General features: G+C 37.4%; 1 protein-coding gene across 1 annotated transcript in view; it reads left to right on the top strand.

Annotated features, from left to right (window-relative positions):
• CABCOCO1 (ciliary associated calcium binding coiled-coil 1) overlaps nt 1-21,508 on the top strand; it is a 126,912-nt gene that overhangs the window by 102,377 nt on the left and 3,027 nt on the right. Inside the window, exons 6-7 of the mRNA XM_082854518.1 lie at nt 18,406-18,528; nt 18,941-19,081. Of these exons, the coding sequence (XP_082710644.1) occupies nt 18,406-18,528; nt 18,941-19,081 (264 nt within the window). The remainder of the gene's footprint in view (nt 1-18,405; nt 18,529-18,940; nt 19,082-21,508) is intronic.

The following is a 21,508-nucleotide window of genomic DNA, read 5'->3' as shown; positions in this document are numbered from 1 at the left end:
AGCTGGTTGGAGTATGAAGCCCAAGAAATAAAGTGAAATGTATTATAGATATAGGTCAAGCAGTTGACAATTTTTAACTTCTTTTAAAATTCTGTGATACTTGTGGAATTGGTCAGCTTTTTAATATATCTAATTTGTTGTTAATTCCTTTATCATTCTGTGTATTCACTTGTGTGATTTCTATACATTCACTTGTATACACGATTTTTTTCATAATTTAACTTCAGGCTCCACAAAGCCTGCTCTGGCTTCTCCTTGTACCTGGTTCTGACTGGGTAGGCAGAGAAGGGAGACGAATGAGAAGATGATGGCTCTCGTCTGGGTGGCTTGGAAAGGGTGGTGGCAGGAAAGGTAGGGAGAAGTAGATTCCAAATATATTTCAGAGCAGATCTGGCAGGAGTGGCTGAAGCGTTGGATGTAAAGGTGAGGGAAAGGGAGGAACCAAGGACGCTGTGCACTCGGCCCCCCGCCCCCCACCCCCCGATTCTGATTTGAACAGTTGGGTGGATATTAGCACCATTACCTGGAAGCCTGGTGAAGGAACAGGTTTAAGGGAAGAAAAATAGAGCTCTTTCAGACATGCTGAGTCTGTCCTGATTTCCTCACTGTACTACACTGCCTTTCCATGCTGTTCATACCTTATATTGTAGTCATGCCCACATTAGACTATAAATTCAAAGAGGGCAACAACTGACTCTTCTTTGCCCTCCGGAGTGTAAAATTTTCACTCAACTGAATTTAACATGTGTTGCACCAAGTATATGCAAGATGCTTTACCAGAGCTATTTTTAAATCTTTTAAATCAAACTCTACCTACAAAAAAAAATGCAAATCCATAAGAACCCAGGTTTAGAATGAAATAGACCAGGGTTAGCACCTTAGTTCTGTCACCTGCTAATTGTGGGCTCTTTGAACAATAGCATAACCTCTCAGAGCCTCTTGTTCCTCATCTGAAAATGAGAATGATTATCCTTACCTCATAGGATTATCACAAGTACAAATAGAACAATGTATGCAAAATGCTTATCACAGTGCCTAGCATACATGTGCACTCAGTAAATGCTAGGATGCACTTGCATTTGGTTTTCTTGCCAATACAGATCATATCTACAGCACAGCCATCACAAAATCAGTGTACTAGAAAACGTTAATAGAGAGAAGTTACATTTTCAGCCTAAGAACACATCTTAAATAATTTCAGGAGGAGATAATAGGTTTCTGAACTCTTCCAGTCCCAAATAGGGGGAGGGGGACGAAAAGGCACTGTGAGCAAAAATAGAATGAATTTACCCAATTCTTTGCTGCACTATTTAACCTCTGCTTTCTTAATCATATGCACAGCAGGGGAAAGGATGTGCTAAAACAATTCATGTGTCATGAACAAGCAGCCACAGATTTTAGCTCAAAACTCACACTAGGAAAACCACCAGTTGGAAGTAAAGTAATAAGGCCAAATTTATTTTTTTAATTGAGTCTTGAGTTACAAGCAACCCTTTAATTACATTAATCAAGCAGCCTTCCTCTCAGCAAATGATGAGGGAAATACATTGTTCTAACTTTTGCTAAGCTTGTTTTAAAAATTGCTGGATATTATTTGGACATACGGAAAATAAATCCCTTGATTTCTTCTTTATTTTTTTCTGCATCATTTCAGTGTAGCTATAGCAAAAGACAAATATACACTTGCGTCTAGACATGATTTACTCTGAAAGACTATAAATCACATTTTAAATTTAAAACCTTTACAACATTTAAATATTTAAAACATTAGCACCCCTCAAACAAAATTTCATTTTGTCATTGTTAGACTTTAACGTGATAACTCTTATTTCCATTGTTCTCGTTTTCGACTCTGATATATGTTCCCACAAAATCCCCAAGAAAATGGGCTCTACCAATTGGATGATTGTCAGTCAGAAGGTTCCTTGCCCCATGTGACAGATGGAAAACCTAAGGCTTATAGGAAATTAAATGACTTAAACGTGCGAGCTGGAACTAAACCTAGGCCTACTTGACCCCAACTTTCACCAACACCACGCGCATCTCCTGTCCTGTAATGCTCTCCTACTCTCTGTGCTTTTGAACATGCACTTTCCCTGTCTGTATGTCTGTGTGTCTTTCTGTATGGGATTCTCTCTCTGTGTCAACTGCATCTGCATGCTGACTCCTATTTATCATTCAAAACTTAATACAGGTACCATCTCCCCTTTACAGTTTCCCTGAATCTCTTCCTCTCTTGCCTCCAACCAGAACGAAGTAGCTGTCTTTCCTCTCTACTTCTAGAACACCCTACATATACTTCTAGCAATTTTCTTGTGTGTCATCCCTACCAAGACCCCCCACACACACTCTAGATTGTGACCTCCTTGAAAGTAGAGGAATATTTGATGATCATCCCTGAATACCCAGGGCTTAGACAGTGCTGGTTTATAGTGCATACTCAGTAAAGGCACACTGAAAATGATTGTATAATTAAGAGTTTTAAAAACATAGAGTGCCTTACTTGCTGAAAAAATTATGAAAGTTTTAAGGAGGACCTGGGAGTTTAGCTGAACTTTTGAAGATATATAGGATTTATAGAGGAGAAAGGAATGTTAAAATTTAAAGCAAGTGATTTGTAGTAATCCCTGAATCGAAAATTTCCAAAATATAACATCGTTAAAGGAAACGTCAAGAAATTTAAATTATATTTCTGTCATTGCCAGAATGCAATCAAATTGAGGATGCAATAAAGTAATATTTTACGGTAAGAGCCCTAAGAGTGTACATTAAACGTTTTCTTTTCTGGTCTTTAAAAATGATTATTGCTGTGTAATTTACACTTTGTTCAAGTAATTAACAACAAACATGGCATCTTTTCAATCAGTGTCACCAAGCAGCCCAGCACCAGCTCATTTAATCTAATATTTCATAAATGAAACTTGTTTGAGCCAGGTAGTTCTTCTCAGATAACTACTAACAATCTTGGTTCATGGTGAAACAAAACTCGCCCTTCCATAGGAGGCACTCCTGTGTTGCACTGGCCTATCAGCCCTCCTCACGCTAGGAGGCACTGAGGAGTCAGAACTGATGTCCTCAGAAAGGAGGCGCCATTAGCCCTGGTATTCACTGCCGTACAACAATCATAAACCAGCATCTAAGAATAAATACAAAACCTTAAGTGTCTTACTGAGAGAAAGGAGCTTGAGAAGCCCAGTAACTCAATAAAGTTGAAATAAAATATGGTAAACATTTTGGAAGGGAGGTGCTGTGGTCTGAGTTTTTATTTCTAAATGCACACCTACATTCTGCAGACCTATATTTAAGTAGATCAGCCATTTGCTACTTTTGTCTTGGATTAGTATCTAGGCACTTGCAAGAGTAGCAGTATTTCAGTGCTATTCTTGTGTATGTATATAGTCAGTAATGTTTGTCCAGGGCTTTGGGAGGAAAGGGCTACATAAATGTCAGTAGTTATTAATGTTTGGATTTTTTTATATTTAGCTATCAAATGTGTTTTTCATAATCTGTGACCAGAGGTCTATTTGTGTCCCTCCAACTGTAAACATTTTAAGCAAAAATAACCATCAACCAACAACAGTATTTGTCCTGTTCTTCTTTATTATTAAAGTAGTCTTTATCAGTAATTAGCAATTATGCTCAATTTCTTCAAGAGCCAAGTTTATTTTCACATGTTTTCATACGAAGGTGGTTTAATGCCACTTACTCCTCTGCCTCTGGGTGATTATTACGAAGACTAGCTAGCTGACATGGTGTCCACCTACATACTCCACCATGCCCTTCCCTTCTCTGCTCTTGTCTCTGGCTTATTCCCTAACCGGCACATCATTCAGTCATTCTGTCGTCAGCTAAATACAGTGTGACTAACCCAATAGTCTTCTCTTCTAACCTAACTGTAGCCATTTTCACATATCATTATAATGGATTGTACAGGTGTTTGTACCCCCTGCCTTCCAACTCCACCTTCAGACTGACTCCTGTGAGAGCAGAAACCCTGCCTGTGATGGGGCTGCCTGGATGGAATGCACCCAGATCAAGTGAATTGAACTGAAATCTAAATCTTACACAAGAAGCAAAACTTCTTTTAAATGTGATCTGGTACAGCATGAAGCTTACTAGCGGAAAATCAGAGCAAAGCCAGCAAAATGGCTTTTTACTTTTCTCTTAAATGGTATTTCCACTCTATTTCTTTGAAAGATCCAATGTATTTTTTTTTTTAAAGGGGTCGGGAGTATGAAATAGTTGGGTTGACCTACAACTAGTTCTCGAGACTAGGGTTCAACTTCCAGTTTAGGTTAAAAAAAATAGATTTGGGGCCCTCTTACCACATGCCTATCCGCTAATACATTTTTTTAAGAATCATACAAATTCCCATGTTTGGCATTGACTCATAAGAACAAGAATGGTCGAAATTTACTGGCAGGGCTACATAAAGCAGTCTACAAATACAGGCCTATACTCTTTCTGGCTCAAGCTAGCAGCATTAGCCCTTCACTTTTACGAGCACTAAATTCCACTCGAGTTTTAATAATAATAATGATAAATATAATAATAAAATCTTGCTTATATAAGAGGTTCATCTTGTTAAAAATACGTTGAGACTCATGGTACTTTATAGGACCCAATTTATACTCTGATGATTTAAAGGTGATAACCTAATGTGATTCATTGCCAACTAGTTCTGAATTTTAATAATATAATGACTCATCATGATTTTTTCGTTTCTTAGAGAACCAGCTTGGTTAAAACCATTATAGCTGTTTTTACTGGGGTCATCTGAACTACGATTCCCAGAATGCTCATTAAAGGGACATGCTTGTGCGTCCTGAGCAGCCGTAATCTATCATAGCTGGTGCCAGGTCGACACATTATGAGTTTACAGTGTCAGCCCAGTGAATTAAAGCTTTGTTGTAGACCAGCTTGCTATGCAGTTATTTCCAGTTCATATCCTATAAATCATCACTCTTCACATGACAATCGGCAGTTTCCATGTAGCATTCTAAGCATCCATGTTTTGTCTTAATTGTGCTGCCTGATTCTGCACCTAGAACAGTGTGACATGACTGGTACCGATAGCTTAGAAAATAAATTTCACTGTCACCAGAACCTATTTAAGGAATATTCTATGTTCTCACTTTTTTTGTTGTTGAGCTGTTTGGTATTTATGTTAAAATAATAGGAAATGAATTTAAATAGAAACACTTCTCATGTCTTATCTCTGCAAACAAAAAAACATAATTTACAATAAATTAGCACAGCAGTTGTTAGTGTAGCTCAGCTTTATTTTGCAATTCTCACACCTAAGCTCACAAGATGACACTTTTTCTGATAAGGTAATCTTTATAAGGTAGTCCTGTAGTTGATTAAATCTGACAGATGCTAGTGAGATGGTGAAGTTCAGAGATACAACAGCAAACACTTTTTAAAAATTCTCGTTAAAATAATAAAATGTCTTATGATATACCAATAGGAAAATTGATCTGACAAAGGAATAAGTTAGTTACAATCCTATATTTCTGTATCCAATTATTTACCAATAAGCGAGTAAACAAACCAATAAATTGTAAGGAAAATGGTGTTTTTTGGAATAAAGAATTACTGTAAAAGATTATCTTCCCAGTCATTTCTTAGTATTTACCATCACTGCTGAGCCGAACGAGAATAAAATTTTCAAATACAAACAGAAGCTACAGGGACTTCTCTGGTGGCACAGTGGTTAAGAATCTGCCTGCCAATGCACAGAACACGGGTTCAAGCCTTGGTCTGGGAAGATCCCACATGCCGTGGAGCAACTAGGCCCGTGTGCCACAACTACTGAGCCTGCACTCTAGAGCCCGCAAGCCACAACTACTGAGCCCACGTGCCACAACTACTGAGCTCGCGTGCCACAACTACTGAAGCCCGTGCGCCTAGAGCCCATGCTCCACAACAAGAGAAGCCACCTAGATGAGAAGCCCGCTCACCGCAACTAGAGAAAGCCCGCGCGCAGCAACAAAGACCCAACGCAGCCCAAAAATAAATAAATAAAATTTAAAAGAAAAAACAAAACAGAAGCTACAGAAATAGAATATGTCTTTTCATAACATTTTGATACTCTATGTGTTCTTCAGAACATGCCTTGAACTCCAAATCCTTCAGAGGTCAAACCTTCATCTTCTCCCAGGGCAATGATGATAATCAATGGGCTGATGTTTCCAATGATACTCCAATCCTGAATCTGTTAAGGCCTAGTTGTAGATTGAATAATTTAATTAGACTAACCTAATTAATACTATGACTTAGTTTTGCAATGTACCTTTATTATTTGAAAGGGGTTAGTTCTGGTTTCTTAGCAGAATTTTGAAACAGTAGCTCATTGTCCTTGCTTGTTTTTGATTACTTAAATGATGTTAGCTTTGTTAAGGTCGATTTATATTACAACCTATTGAAGCACTATATTACCACGTGCTGTTTTCTGATTTTCTCATCTAAATATCAGTTGCCTAATGTACAGAGTTCATTTATAAATACCCAGAAGTTCCCTGGATCGAGTAAATTAACATGCTGGGCCAGATTCTCCGGCTTCATTAGCAACCCCTCATACCAAGGCTGTGTTCATACAAGTGTGAAAACCAGAACGATCCTTCAAGGGTTTTCCTGGCCTGAATAATTGCCTCGTCAGGGAACACGCTACACTCATCCTAGTATTCTGGTCTTACTGCCACAATCTATTCATTTTGCATAATTCCATGGACACCCCCGGGAAGGATCTAACCATTAGCACTGCAGGGAAATGTAAAGTCAAGGAGCCAGGCTGGACACCCAGGTGAGGAACAGCCTGAGTTATAGGTCATAGTGGGAGGGCAGAGGAGAGATACAGAAAACATTTCATAAACTTTGGCACCCTCTATGTCAATAGACTACATAACAGGGGGAAATAGTAATAGAATGATTTACTGACCATATGAGACCACAGTGATTTCCTACCTTCAATTATTCAATAAATATTTATTACTTTCCCACTGTTTATCAGTCACCTGCCAGGCAGTCTAGTAGGGAACAAAACAGACCAAGTCCCTACCCTCAAAGAGCTTTGTTTAGGCTTTGTTTATTGTAGACTTAAGTATGTGACATGAAAATCTAAAACTAAAAACAAGCTTCACACTTTTAAGCTCTTCCGACATGCCAGGCACTGTGTAGGTGCTTTACACACATTGATTTAATCCTCACTAAAACCCATGCAGTGGGTAACTATTGTTACCCCCATGTTCTAGATGAGGACAGCGGCCCTTGCTGGGGGACTATGGATGAATAAGCATCCTCAGAGAGCTGCAGTTATGCCTTTTGCTTGTGACAATGACAGTGTTTCAGTGTAGCAGACGACATAGGTTTTTTTGGTGCAAAGAATTTTAAAATAATATTTGGGCATTCTCTGTTTCTCACTCAAAGAAATGAAAGATTCAAACTATGGAAATAGGGGCCTAAAATCCGCAGGACAGAAGCAGCACTATATAGTCCCTATAGGACAGCTGTTGAGATAAAGCCAAAGCACCATGGCCTTGTGCTAGAAAAGTAACTCGGCACAGCTGTCTAATTCTTTTTATGAAATGGTTGGAACTGATCAGAAACTAGAGCTGCAGGACGGACAATGAAAGTCGTCCACAACAGACCTAATATCTTATTCACCCAGGTTGACTTTAAAATTATATCAGTCATGAAAATTATTTCACTGTCTTCTGTCGTGAGTCACTGGGCTATATTTAATTTTAATCATTAAAATGTAAAAATAATAAAAGCCACCAAAATAGTCTATAGTCAATTTTCTGATAAAGCAAATTTGTTTTTTCCCCCATTTGTCATGTAAATGGCCTCCAGAAAGTTTTTCGGAGCTAAGTGTTAATTAGAAATATGGAAATGGATTTAAAGTACATTACAGCACACAGTGGAAGAATAATCACAAGAGATTTGTTCACACAGCCATACCCATTTCTCAATGTGTTTTTTAACTATCTAGGTTATTGGTTGTTTTTCTGTGTGCCTGTTCCTAGAAGAAAAAAAACAACTGTGATTCCAATGAAAACAGTAATTACAATTACAACAAATAGGACAAATCGCTGTTTGATCAGGAACATGCAGTTTCAGTCACCAAAAGCAAACTGATGCTCCTAGACTTTCCTATTTACTCAGATGAATTAAGCATGTTCTCAGATTTCTTTATAAACCAAATGCTTTTTATATCTTGCCATCTTTAAAAAAAAAAGTTCAATCCTCCATGCCTTACTTTTGTTAGCTTATTTTGGAACAATGCGCTGTGGTGCTGTGAGGAGCCAGTGAACAAATTCTCTTTCTGAAATTCCCTGAGAACTTATGCTTTCAGATGCTTATGCTTTCTAGTATGCATATATCATTTTACTTTTCTGAACTTCTATTTCCTCACTTATAAACTGGAGAGAAACATTTTGGGGGAATCCATAAAGAACCATAAGTGGGGTTTCACTTGCCCCTAAGGATTGGGTACATGGACTTTGGAGTCAAATAGATCTGGGTTCAAGTTCTGAGGGAATTCCACATTCTCTAACTATGTGACCTTGACCAAGTTACTTAACCTCTTTGAACTTTAGGTTCTTCACCAAAACATGAGATCAATAAAACCTCTCCTCACAGCGTACTGTGAATTGAAGGACCTAATATTTGTGATGTGCTTTCTAATTAGCCCAATGCCAAGCTCAGAGCAAGTTCCCTGTGAACGAGAGCTGCTTTTTTTCTTCATCAATGTGCATCTTCCTGGTGGCCAGCACGGCCACAAGTCCAATGGGTATCATTCACATTGTTTTGGGGGTCGAGGGTGCTGGCAGGCAACCCATGGAGAGCAATGTGAATCATGGCCCCTGGAGTCAGGCAACTCAGAAAGTCTAACAATTGTCTGGTGTTACTGCCATCAGGAACTACATGGGGGGAGCGGTAGCTGTGAGGAATTCTTTAGAATTTTAAACTGCTCTTTGTCTATAAGGCAACTATTAGTCAGTTTAAGCAATACAGTCAAGTCTGTGAAAAGCCGTTTAGGTGTTTGGCATTGTGCTAATCAAACAAATACCCTAGGGCTCCATTCATCAACTGAGAAATACAGGCATTGCCCTGATGCAACAATAAACCATCAGGTTTGCTTCTCCAAGTGGTATCATTTTTCAGGACAAACTTTTTAAACTGAATCAGAGCTGATCAGACTGGCAGCCCTGAACATTTTTAAATGAATGGTTACCCTGACGGAAGACTCAACACCTAATGAATGCTTCCTGCCTACAAAGACCTGATCTGGGGTCTCATGATCAGTAAGACATGGTCCGTGCCCTCAGGAAGTTTCTACGAAGTGATGGGAGATCACTCATCCATGGCTGTAATTCAGGGCACAATGTAACAAGTACCATAAGATGAACAAGCAAATACTCTGAAGCACAAGAAAAAGGTCACTGAGGTGAATGAGCTGGACTGGAAACCCAGATGGAATATCAGCTGACAGGGACGAGGGAGAAATGCCCTCCCAGCAGAGGAGGTAACACAGGCAAGACCCTGGCTGGGAAAGCACCTCCATCTATGCTTTTTTTTTTTTTCTTATAATAAATATTGATTGAGCACCCACTGTATGCCAGGCACAAGCCAAGTAGCCCAGTGTGGCTGGAGCTCAAGATCTCTAAGGCAAGAACTTGGACCCAAAGCCTATCCAATGGGCATTGTCATGAAAAAGAAGGGAGCAGGTCTGGCAGACATCACGGAGGTGCCCCCAACATGTTTTGTGACTGATTTAAAGTTAGGGACAAGGGAGAGTTAACAACTGAAGACAACCTCAAGATTTTGAGTCTGGTAACCAAGAAGCTGAGAGATAAAGGAAATGGAGGAGGAACGGGTTTGGAGAAGATAATTAAGTAGAAATAAATGGACAAGCTTCAGCCTGTCTAAGATTCCAGTAAGTACTGAGTGTGTAATCCAAATATTCTTCTACATCATGACATAAAAATACTGAATCTGAGGTTCTGTATAGGCTGGCGACTGTGAGTCTTGTATAAATAGAGAAAAAACCACTTGAAATATAGTAACATAGGATAGAACATCTGTAACTAGACTAGAGATGACCTAGTCCAACCCCCTAATTTTACAAATAAAGAAACCACATCTCAGACATACTCTCTACAGAGCCAGTCTAGGACTCTGACTACACATTTAAGGGGGAAAAAAAAAATCCAGATTTCTAAAACATTCAAATCTGGAATACAGATACCACCTAAATTTTTCAGAGTTGCTGTTATTTCAGTGTGTTTGCTTTTAACTAAACTAGCATGATTTACAGCTTATAGGTGAAAGATCTTTTCTGATAAAATTCTATTGCCATATACACCATTGTCCACAAAGTCAGTTTCGTAGTTAATTTCCAAGAATTCAGATTCCATGAAAAGCCTCAGAACTTTAGGGTACCTAGAGCTGTTCTTTGCAGGGGAAGACATGCCTCTTCTTAGGTCACTGAAACAATGACACCCCTGTGTACACAACAAGGGCTGCCCTGCATGGAAGGAAGGGCTTAGGTGCTTCCTGAAAAGAGCCCTGTTTGTAGAATGCCGAGCACATAAGTGTAATCAACAGCAGTTTCCTCTGAAGCAAGAAAATCCTGCCCTGCTGACCAAAGTTGCAGAATCAGTTAGTGTAGATTTTAAAAAGGAGGGGGGAGGGAGGTGGCGGAAGCTAAGCAGAGAGGGAAATATTTATAGCTGTGACAACATGTTTCCTTGTAATAATTTATGAGCCCACTGGAGAAAAAGGAAACATACAAACTATGAATAAAATATCCAAAATATAAACATCATGCCTTCTGCAAATTTTCTTTAGTTAAAAATTAAGGTTGAGGTTGGCTAAAGTAAATGAGTATATTTTCGTGGTCTCCTATTTCCTTGATGCTAAGGCTTACCAACTGATTTACAACTTCCTGTGTTGTTTTTTAATCTATATTTGTCAGCACATTTTTAATGTCAGATTACTTAAAATAGACATCTTGGGTCTAAGAGGTCAGGAATAATAATATTATGTTGACTTCTCTAAATATTTCATAGCACTTACAAACATTCTAGTTTAGGCCAAAAAAGCTTTATATTTCTAAATGAAATAAATTTCAATATAGTTTTAAGATTTCTTTTTCTTTCAACTGATGTCTTCAGGGCTGAAGTGCAGTTCAATCCATATCCTTTGAAGTTAAGTAAATTACATGTATACCTTTATCCAAATAGTTTCAACTTCATTTTACTCAGATAACTTAAATTGGGAAAATAACAGGAAGTCCATGAAAAGAGAAGGACAAGAACCAAGGACTTAGGGTTCTTCCACTGGAGTTTCTCTTCTAACCGTTATGATTTGTAGTCTCTTATAATTTCTGCAAATTACAGGTACTTGTTCAAAAAGAGTATTATCAAGTATAAAAGCCATGAAATAGCTTAATCTTCATATAAGCTACTATAAGATGTATTTAAAATGCAACATTTATAAAATCAAAATTTTAAATTTATATTTCAAAATAGGCTCTCCACAAAGATAATTGCATAACTCATTATTCTAACTGATACCTAATTTCCCAATTCTTAAAACAAGAGATAATTTAGAGTATTTCCTCAATTTTAAATACTAAAAACCTCAAATTTAAATAGAACACCCTAGATGAAACCAAACAAAAATTCACCCATGATCAGAACTGTTTGAAATACTTTATTCTGAGTTCAAGGATATGCCTTTTAGAGTATAACTTAGTAAGCTAAACAAATATACCCTGAGTGGCTTCTAGAAGATATTTTTGAAAAGAATTAGTTATTTTCTAACTGTTTTTAATGGAACCAACCGTATTTTCAGTCTCTCACCCTGAGGAAGTTGCAAGATAAGGTCAATTCAAGAATCGAAACTAAGTACAGTCTTGAACTTAGTAGTTGTAAGAGCTCTGGTATTTCAATTTTCACAAGAAAGACATGTTGAATGTTTGCCCTAACTTTGCTTTTGACGAAATTTGTTAAAGGAAATCATATTTGAATTGAACTCAATCTGGGAAACCACAGGCCACATTGGATGCTGAAAAACAAAAGATAAAAAGAGTGATAAATTGTGGGGGAGGGGAGAAGCAGGTTTTCTAATTTTGGAAGTTGGGCATAAACACTCTCCTTTTCTAAATGAGGTGGTTTGCAGGAGTCCTGACCAGGCCACCTAACTACCTAATTATGTCATGCTAGTCCCAAAGGAGAAGTTGTTTGGATCCGAGGAATTGGTTAAATCAAAGGGCATTGGATATATGTTTGAGAGTTTAAAAATTGAGACTATATGGAAACAGGGTGATGATGTGTCCTCATTGACAAATTCTTCTGAGTTAATTGGATTGCTTGGGCGATGTTAACAATTAAATATAGAAATAGCATGAACCAGTATCCCCAGCATGGCTACTCTAATCTGTCTTCCAGTGCTGGCATTAGAAAGATGATCCTTTCAATAATAACAGTAATTATAAATGATAATAATAATACACCTTTGGGTTTAATAATACTTTCCCTTTGAAGAACTCCCAACATTTTTACCCACATTATCTAATTTGTACCCTGAAACAATTCGATGAAGTACCCGGGTAGCGATTATCATTACCTTCCTTTTACAGATAAATAAACTGAGGCCTAGGGATTTCTTAGCATCACACAATTAGGAGTAGAGCCAAGTCTAAAGCCTATCATTCAGTGGTCTATCTTCCACATTATTGCCGTCTTTAGAAAATCTGGGTATTTGAAGTACTGTTCTAGCTCTCACGAAGTGTTTGCACCAGAGCCAGATCAAAGCATCTTTTCCTGTTAAATTGTATTTACATTACAAGAAGGTACCCTTTTTCAAATTCATTAGAGAGGATTTTGTTGTCTGAGGTCATTAAGATAGGAGTACTTGATTTCTTTTCAAATTATAGTGTTTCTTTTCAAATTATAGTGTTTTCTTATGCAGAAGTACACTTAGAAATACTAAAGATGTCTTAAATACTCTGGAATCAGTTTAACTGTCTAACTTTTTTAGAAAAAAATATCAAGCCCATGTTAAACAAGATCAAATCAAGAGATACAAATAAAATGGGCACAAGGTGTTAACTGGAGTGCCCTAGCCAGATTGCAAATTGGTTTACTGGGGCCCGCCAACTTAAATTCGTCTTTGCAGCTTCAGCTGGACGGGGTAGTCTTCATTTCCTGTCCTCACTTGTTGTACTGTGTTACGGTTCACTGTCTAGGTGATTAGCTTGTGAATCTGATGGTCTCAGAGCTCTACTAAGTTATAAATGTTCAAACTACCAGTATGCTGTGAAAAAAAATAGAAGTTGCTATTAGATGTCTATTCATACCCTGCAGAAGCCTGGCAACATTTTGAACCTTTCAAAACCTAAATACTGCATATTAAGCATAGGAAAGAAAATTAATGTGCTGCATTTGCGAATTTATTTCCAGGTCAAAAAGGCAAAGGGGGACGAGGACTCTTGTAGCAGAATTGATCTTCTACATTTATAGGGTATGTTAAGAAGTTTGAAATGGCCTGAACACAAAAGAAAAACACTTTAGAAATGGATTAATTTTAGTTTCTCTGATAATCTCAGCTTTTGAATTTCCTCTTTTGATTTTAAATTTATGGCTTCAGTATGACATTACCAGAGTTGATTGCATTTTGCAGGTGACATTCATGTGTTGTTACTTTATGTGTAGTATATTGTGGGCAGTGGGTTACAATTTGTGTTAAAATGTTCCAAAATGACACAGTACTTCTTAATTAGACTTGCAAATGAGTAGTGACTTTTTTTCAAGGAGAGAAAATAGTTAAAACATTACAGGAAGTTTTGTGCTTTTTTTTCCTTAGTTAGTATTGGGAGAAGTTTGCCATAAAGTTTTCTTCCTGAAACTTTGACAGTTTGTAGTAAGTTTTGATTTATATATGAAGTCATCATCTGACAATTCCAAATAAGTGTCTTTTTGAAGCATACCAGTTTTTTATGTGTCTATAGCCCAAAAAGAGTTTAACAGATTTATCTTTTTTTTTTACCATTCAAAACAGTAAAAAGTTGTCATCTCAATGGCATTTTTAATATTTTGAATAACCTAATAACTAAATTTAATAAGTTGATAATTGCCATCTTAATCATAGGTTTCAGTGATACAAACAGTACCCACAAATCACCTACACTTTTTTCAAAGAAAAACAATCATAAATAACAATAAAAAGAATAAGAAAACAACAAACAAAAACAATAAACTACAGTTAATGCTACCAATGTTAACACATAAAGTAGAAAAAGAAAACATGCAGTAACACAATTTTCAGATAAAATCTTTATACTTCTTCTCAGACACAATAAGATCTAGAAGCAGATTCTAATTCTTATAAGTATTTTTCAGACCTAAACTGACCCTGTCCTTAGTTCCAGGAGGTTCAAAATTCCTATCATTTATTCCCATGGTAAATGTCCATTTCATACTGAATATGTAAATTCTTAAAAGAGCTCTAGTGATTTCATTTGGTTTGTAAGTAAAGATCTTGGATGTTTTTAAAGCTACATAATGTTTGGTGATGAAATTTTGTACTTATGAGTATTAAATTATGCCAAAAAGCCATTTACTTGATATTCTTTAAATACCATGGCACAATGCAACTAAACTCAGATTATAAACCATCTTAAATAACACTAATGCAATGTGCACTTAATGAACACTATAACTAACTTAATTTTCATGTAACAGATAACATCTGGGGGAAATGTATATTGGTAAGTTATGCAAAACTAATTTCTAGCGACCACATCTGTAGATGTTATTTATTGTACGTTCACTTAACAGTTCATTATTCTGTTTAGAAATCTATTCTCTTCTTTATTAGAGCTTTTAATGTACTCACCTTAGTTCAAATGGTCTGCTCATTATCAGAAAAAATATAAATGGCATTCACATGGAACAACATGATTGTTTTTATTATATCCATTTGTGTGCAAGCGCTCAAAAATGGCAAGAGAAACACATTTATTGCTTTACATTCAAAGTAATATTTAGGAGGTATTTGAAAGTCAAGCAAAACCAATCATTTGGCCAAATGATGTACGTGTATAATCAGAAACTCCTGATTTTTAATCTCAGCATTAGGCCTCAGGCAAGTCACTTAAAGTCTTTCTCTTTGTTTTCTGATCTGAAGATTGTGGGTGCTATTCTCTTATAGACTAAAAGAGGGGGTTGCTAAATCAGAGTCCCAAAAAGGAGTGTTTTTTTAATAAACATACTTGATCCTTTTTCTGTTTTTATTTTAAAGATTTAAGAGGTAACATATTATACTTTTGAGGAAAAAATATGAGACAATTACAGTTCTACAGGAATGTATAAAATAGTTATAAAACTAGCTTTATTTAATTTGCTTCAACTATTCATAGACTTGAGGAAATTATAACGTTCTTTCAGAAAATCTAACTTAATAAAGCTGACCATGTCTTTCTGTTTTAAATAGATTTTATTACAGAACCAGTGATGTTGTAAAACATGAGGTTTTGTTAAAAAAAAATACAAAGGCCTAATTGTATTTTTTAAAGAAAGTATTGCATCAGACGGTTTCATTTAAACATATTTGCTGGCTCTGTGCTCTCACCACAATTATTGATTCTAATTTTCCTTCAACTTGTTTTTTAAAAAGGCTACTTAATGGGGGAAAAAATCACTATGATGCTTCTGGGCACTATGTTTATTTCAAACTATGTGTTTGACAGTGTACCTTCTTACTGCTAATGAAATGACTTTATATTTACCCTTATCTGAAATTGGGACATTCCTTTCCCTTATGGTATCTTACTAACGTAGCCAAATGTAACTCTTTGTGAAAGAGAAAAATGTAGCTGTGGTTTGGTTCATTGATATTATGCAAAACACCCTGAAGTAAAGAAATTCTCACTGCCAGTTTTTGTGCATGAATTAAATCAAATGAATAGCTGTATGAGCTACACTCGTAAAATTCAAGGAAAAGAAAAGCCCAACTCTCAGTCAGAGCTTCAGGTTCTTGGGATAAATAGGAGCTTCACTCCACCAAAGAAGGGGTGATGTGGAGCTGAGGAGTACACACACACACACACACACACAGACACACACACACAGACACACACACACAGACACACACCAGCACACACACACACACACCCCGACACACAGACACACACCAACACACACACACAGACACAGACACACAGACACAGACACACACACAGACACACAGAGACACAGACACACAGAGACACACACACACAGACACACACACAGAGACACACACATACACACGCAGACACACACACACACAGACAACACACACACAGACACACACAGACACACACACACAGACACACACACCGACACACACACCGACACACGGAGACACACACACAGACACACAGAGACACACATACACACAGACACACACACACACACACACAGAGACGCAGACACACAGAGACACACACACACATACACACAGACACACACACACAGACGCACACATACACACGCAGACACACACACACACACACCCCTTATTTATTTTACCTATAATATTTCAGAGGATTTAAAATATATTTAGCCGTTTCATTTTTCTAGCTTGGTAAAATGAAGAGCAATATAAGATGCAGGAGGGTAAAAAAGAAGTGTGGTGAAAAATGGTACAAATAATTTTGTGGGAAGATGAAAATGCTTGTATGTCCCATTTTGGAAAAAAAACAGTATCTTATGAAAGTGAAGAGAGAAAAGGATTGTTCTCATATTGTTTTTGATCTTCTATTTCGATTAACATTTAGTCAACTTAAGATAGACAATCTGGAATGATGTCACCTAATAGAGTAAAGATTAAGTGCTTAATAATATCAGTTAGTATTGGGAAACTAACGAATGTTAGTTAGTTGCCACAAATGTGACAACATGATAACATATTACAGTTTACCGAAAACTGCATCGGCCACAAAGTCAGCACACCAGGGTTTAACTTCCATCCCTGTCACCAAGTAATTATTTGACCTTAAGACAATCATTAAATCTCTTGATTTCCAAATTGCCTTGACTGTAAAGTTACGACACTTCAGTCTTTCTATATATTTATACTAAGCGCAACTTCCTATAAAGTCAAATTAAAATTAGTAATATGAATTCAAGGCAAAATACATTGCTATGACCAAGCAATAACTTAGCCTCCAGTTCATTCTAAAACCTATCTAAATCAAAAATATTAATATGTAAAAGATGAAGTATTATAACATGTAAGTTTATTTGAAATATTTTAGAGAAGTTAGAAATGAATGTGATGATTTCAGGGTGTTTCCAGGCCCCATGGGATGCTAATTATTTGGTGAGTTTACACATTTCTAGATTTTTGTCTTAAAACTTGTAGGCTTAAAGACTGTCAGCATACAGTGGGTAGCTTCATCTTAGGGCCACAAAAACAAGCTCTGGAGACCTCACTAAATAAACTAGAACATGGATTTATTGATTTCCAATGAGGAATGTAACAGGCATGAAGATCAGAGCACTCAACTGGGTGTGTCTGTAGATCATCTGAGATGGGAAGGCACAGATTACGATTGGAATGTTGCCTTTTAAACATGAAATCAGAGCAAGAGACACCGTTTAGATGCATCAGATGTTTAATGCCATCAGTACCCTCATCTCCGCTCTCTCCCCCAAGTCATGGTGAGATGGACACCGCATAAGGTGACTTCTTTAACTCGTTTCATTTCCACTGTTGACCACCCGTCACTCTTCCTCTGGTTGGCACTCTTGCCACAGAATTATTAAAATGCTCACAGTGGCGTCTTGCCTTGCCCTAGGTGTTTCTGCTTGACTTTGCAAATATCCTCTCTGATTTACTGTATGCTGGCTATGTACCTTAACCTTGAGAGCCTTTATTGTCCTCGTCACCAGGTTCTCTTGGCCACTTCACCATTGTCTCCAAGAACAGCTGTGCTCTACTGAGTAATATCAATCACCATTAGGCTGTTATTGAGTGTTTTAAGCACGAAACCCTCTGCCAGAACTGGAGAAGATGCACAGAGGATCTAAAACATGGTCTCTACCTCCGGAGAGCTGGTAGACAGGAGGAAGGGGACACTGACCCATGAAACAACTCAAGATCAAGGCAGTACAAAATGAAGTTCTAAACTCCATGGTACAGAAAAATTAGACAGTGGGGGAAAGTAAAACGCAAGTTATCAGGTACAGAGCACAAAAAGCACTAGAGAGCTAAGAGGTCGGCGGCGTCAAGAATTCAGAGGCGACGGCACTTAAAAAACAATAGACTTGGAACTTTATAAATATTGCCTGAAATTGTGGTTACTCACCAAAGACTTTGTCATAATACAGCTCTTCTCTTCCCCACTAGCAAGTGATAGAGGTTGTGAAGCCTGCAGGTCACGCTTTCCCTGATCCTCTAGAAGAAGGAATCTCATTTGATATTTACTCAACATTCATAGAGCCACCTCCAATACTGGATATGGAAATGAAGGTATATTTCCTTGTGTCTCTTAATTCACCCTACCTGAGCACTATATTCTCTAGAGGATAGGAGAGAAAGAACAAAATGCTCTTCTATCTTCTTTCCCTCTGATTTTTCCTAGCTAAATGTAAATATTTCTTCTGGCGTTGATTCACAAGTGGGCCAGCTGAGGGTGGCTCAGCAACTTTAATTACTTCTACTCCATCCTCCCCGATCCCCAGCTTCATTCTCCCCAGAGCAGGTAAAAGCAGCAGTACTTGATTTGTCGTGAGGCTCATGAACAATGCAAACGCAGGAAAACGCCAAGTCAAAATCCCTCCAGCCTGGCATCATTGCTGATAGAAAGCTACCCGAGAGAAGCCTTTGCTATCAGTAAAGGCTCCAGAAATCACTTGAGTGTTGTTTACTTTCAATATTCTAGGGGTTGAATCAAGAACAAGGCCCTGAAGAGTCCCAGCCAGAAGCTGACACTTCAGAGACTCATCCATTAGCTGGTTTCACCATTGAAGATATAAAATTGGTGCTGGGTCAAGTCACAGATGACATTTTAATCAGCATTCAGGTACTCAGCCTTGATGGTGTGCTCACTTACTTTATTACTGGTTAATTAGCCAACCTCAACCTTAATGTCTATAAACACTACCCACGTTCTGCCAGCGAGAGTGACGCTGACGATGGAGGAGTTCAATATAACATCTCCACGTAACTCTCAGTTGAGTCATCTGAGACTCAGTAAGATCACAAAATAAATTCACCAACAGCACCTAGTGTGGTGCGTTATCAGCTTACAGATCATTCAGCATTGAGACCCAAAAAATAACATGATAAAGACGCCATGCCCAGTCACACTGCAAGCAGTTGCTCATGCAAGAGTAATGGGGGAACATTTCTAAATAGTAGACACGAAAGCTCAGACCATAATTCTTAGCTAAGACCTTTCACCGAATACCTCCAGAGAGGCTTTCATATCTTTGAACTCCTTCTCAGATGGTTTGCTCCTTTTCACATACCACTAAGAGCTAATGGCTATGTATATTAATGGTGTTATCACTGACACCAATGGCTGCATGAAAATGGTGATGGCAACAGCCATCTCAGTAGCAACGGCCAATGATGAATCAGTTGGCTAAGTTTTACGCTTAATGTATTTTCCCCATCCGGAAACAAACAAACAAACAAACAAAACATTTCTACCTCAACACAAAGACTTGCATCGTTTCCTAGGCAAAATGATTAAATGAGTGATTTCCATATTTTGAGAGGATTTATAATTTCTTGTGGCAATAACAATGAATCAGTAGGACGATATACTGCATGTTTAAAATATGAATGCATCTCAGGGAAAGATTTAGTTGTTTTCTGGACATGAGACTATATATAAAAGCACACTGTATTAACAGCTAATTTAGAAGGAGCAAAAGATTAGCTTGGCAATAGCATACCTTGTTAGTTGTTTGATCGTCAAATGTTAATGTGCTATTTACATGAATATTTAATGATTCGGTGCCAACAGAACCAGCCAAAGTCCTCGGCTTAATAAGGGGTGTTTAGTGTTTACCAGAAATAGTGAAAGGACACATTTTACACAAAGCTTTATTGTTAACAACCCTATGAATGTAATAACTGGTTACTGTGTAGAAGGGCAGAATGCAGTTGAACTAAGCTAAGTTCAGAACATATCTCCTTTTTAGATTTGATAACATTTCATCTAAATATAGTTTATGTATAATCATGGCCCTGGGCTCCTTTGTGATCCTGCGGCTCTGAAATTATCACCGAAGAACTACTAGACAGTAATAGAATTGTTTGCAGGCCCCCAAAATTGAAAACATCTTTACCAAGGCCATGTTCCATGTAGTGAGCAGTATGTTTTTAACTATTCATTGAAAAAAAATTTTTTAAATTAAAGCCTGCAGCATTTATATCACTACTCTCTATAGCAGAAAGAATATGATTGCTATATGTGTGTGCTATTGTCCCACTGGCCTGCAGCCATCTTTATTGAGCTTGGAAGTCCATTAGCTGGCTCATCTAAATGTAATTAGGCATAGAAAGAACTTGGACCAGAGGTGAGGGATACAGATCTTTCAGGTGCCTTGATCATTTCCATGTTAAGTAGATTCATGGACATTAGCCTGGGCCAAATTATTGCCAATTTTTCAATAAAATTGCATGGTGATGTGGATTGATACAGTGTTTCAAGACAGCAAACCCCTTTATATATTTTCTCTCAAAAATCCTAGTAAACTCCATGCGAATTAGGCAGGCACTTACCTGATAAATAAATTGAAAACTTAGAGACACAGAAAGATTGTCATTTGTCCAGGGTTTCCAGGGTCAGAAACTGATGAAAGGCCCTGACTGGGAGCTGTGAACTGGGTTCTAGTTCTAATTCCAGTGTTATCCACAGAAACCACATAACGTCTAATATCATGACCAGACTACTTTGGTTTTTAATACTCCAGTGGTGTGGCACTTTTTCAGTGTTTACTCTTGTGTCTTGGTCAAATTCCAAGTCGGGTAATTGCGCTCCGCTTACCTAAATTTCTCCCCCTGTTTTAGATGGGTAAGTTATTTTCCACTTCTAAAACCTCCTTCCAGTGTTCCTGGCTCTTAAAACTGTCTCATCGCTGTTCAAAGGTAGCCACTTGTCAGTGGTCAGTGTATATAAACCTTTTGAAGACACTGACTTGCTGTAGGAACATTTAATGAATTATTATTTGTAAAATGTTTTAAATTTTCCAATAGTTTTTTCTCCTTCTTTATTTAAAAATCATACTCTTATTATAATTTTTGTAGGAAAAGGCAGTAGAGAATTCATGTTTTAAGTACAGTTTTTTCAGAGCTTCTCCTCCAGCATGGTTACAGGCATATTTCACTTTCTGTAGTTCAGAAATTTCTGACAATAGTGTGAATCCTTAAATTTTTTATGTTAATCTACTTACTTTCCCATTGACTCACTTTATAATTTTAGAAATTTATTAAGAAT

Source organism: Leucopleurus acutus (genome assembly GCF_964270905.1).
Source record: "Leucopleurus acutus genome assembly, chromosome: 14".
NCBI lineage: Eukaryota > Metazoa > Chordata > Mammalia > Artiodactyla > Delphinidae > Leucopleurus > Leucopleurus acutus.
The sequence above is the reverse complement of the archived record's forward strand: the minus strand, read 5'-3'. Positions and strand labels throughout refer to the sequence as shown.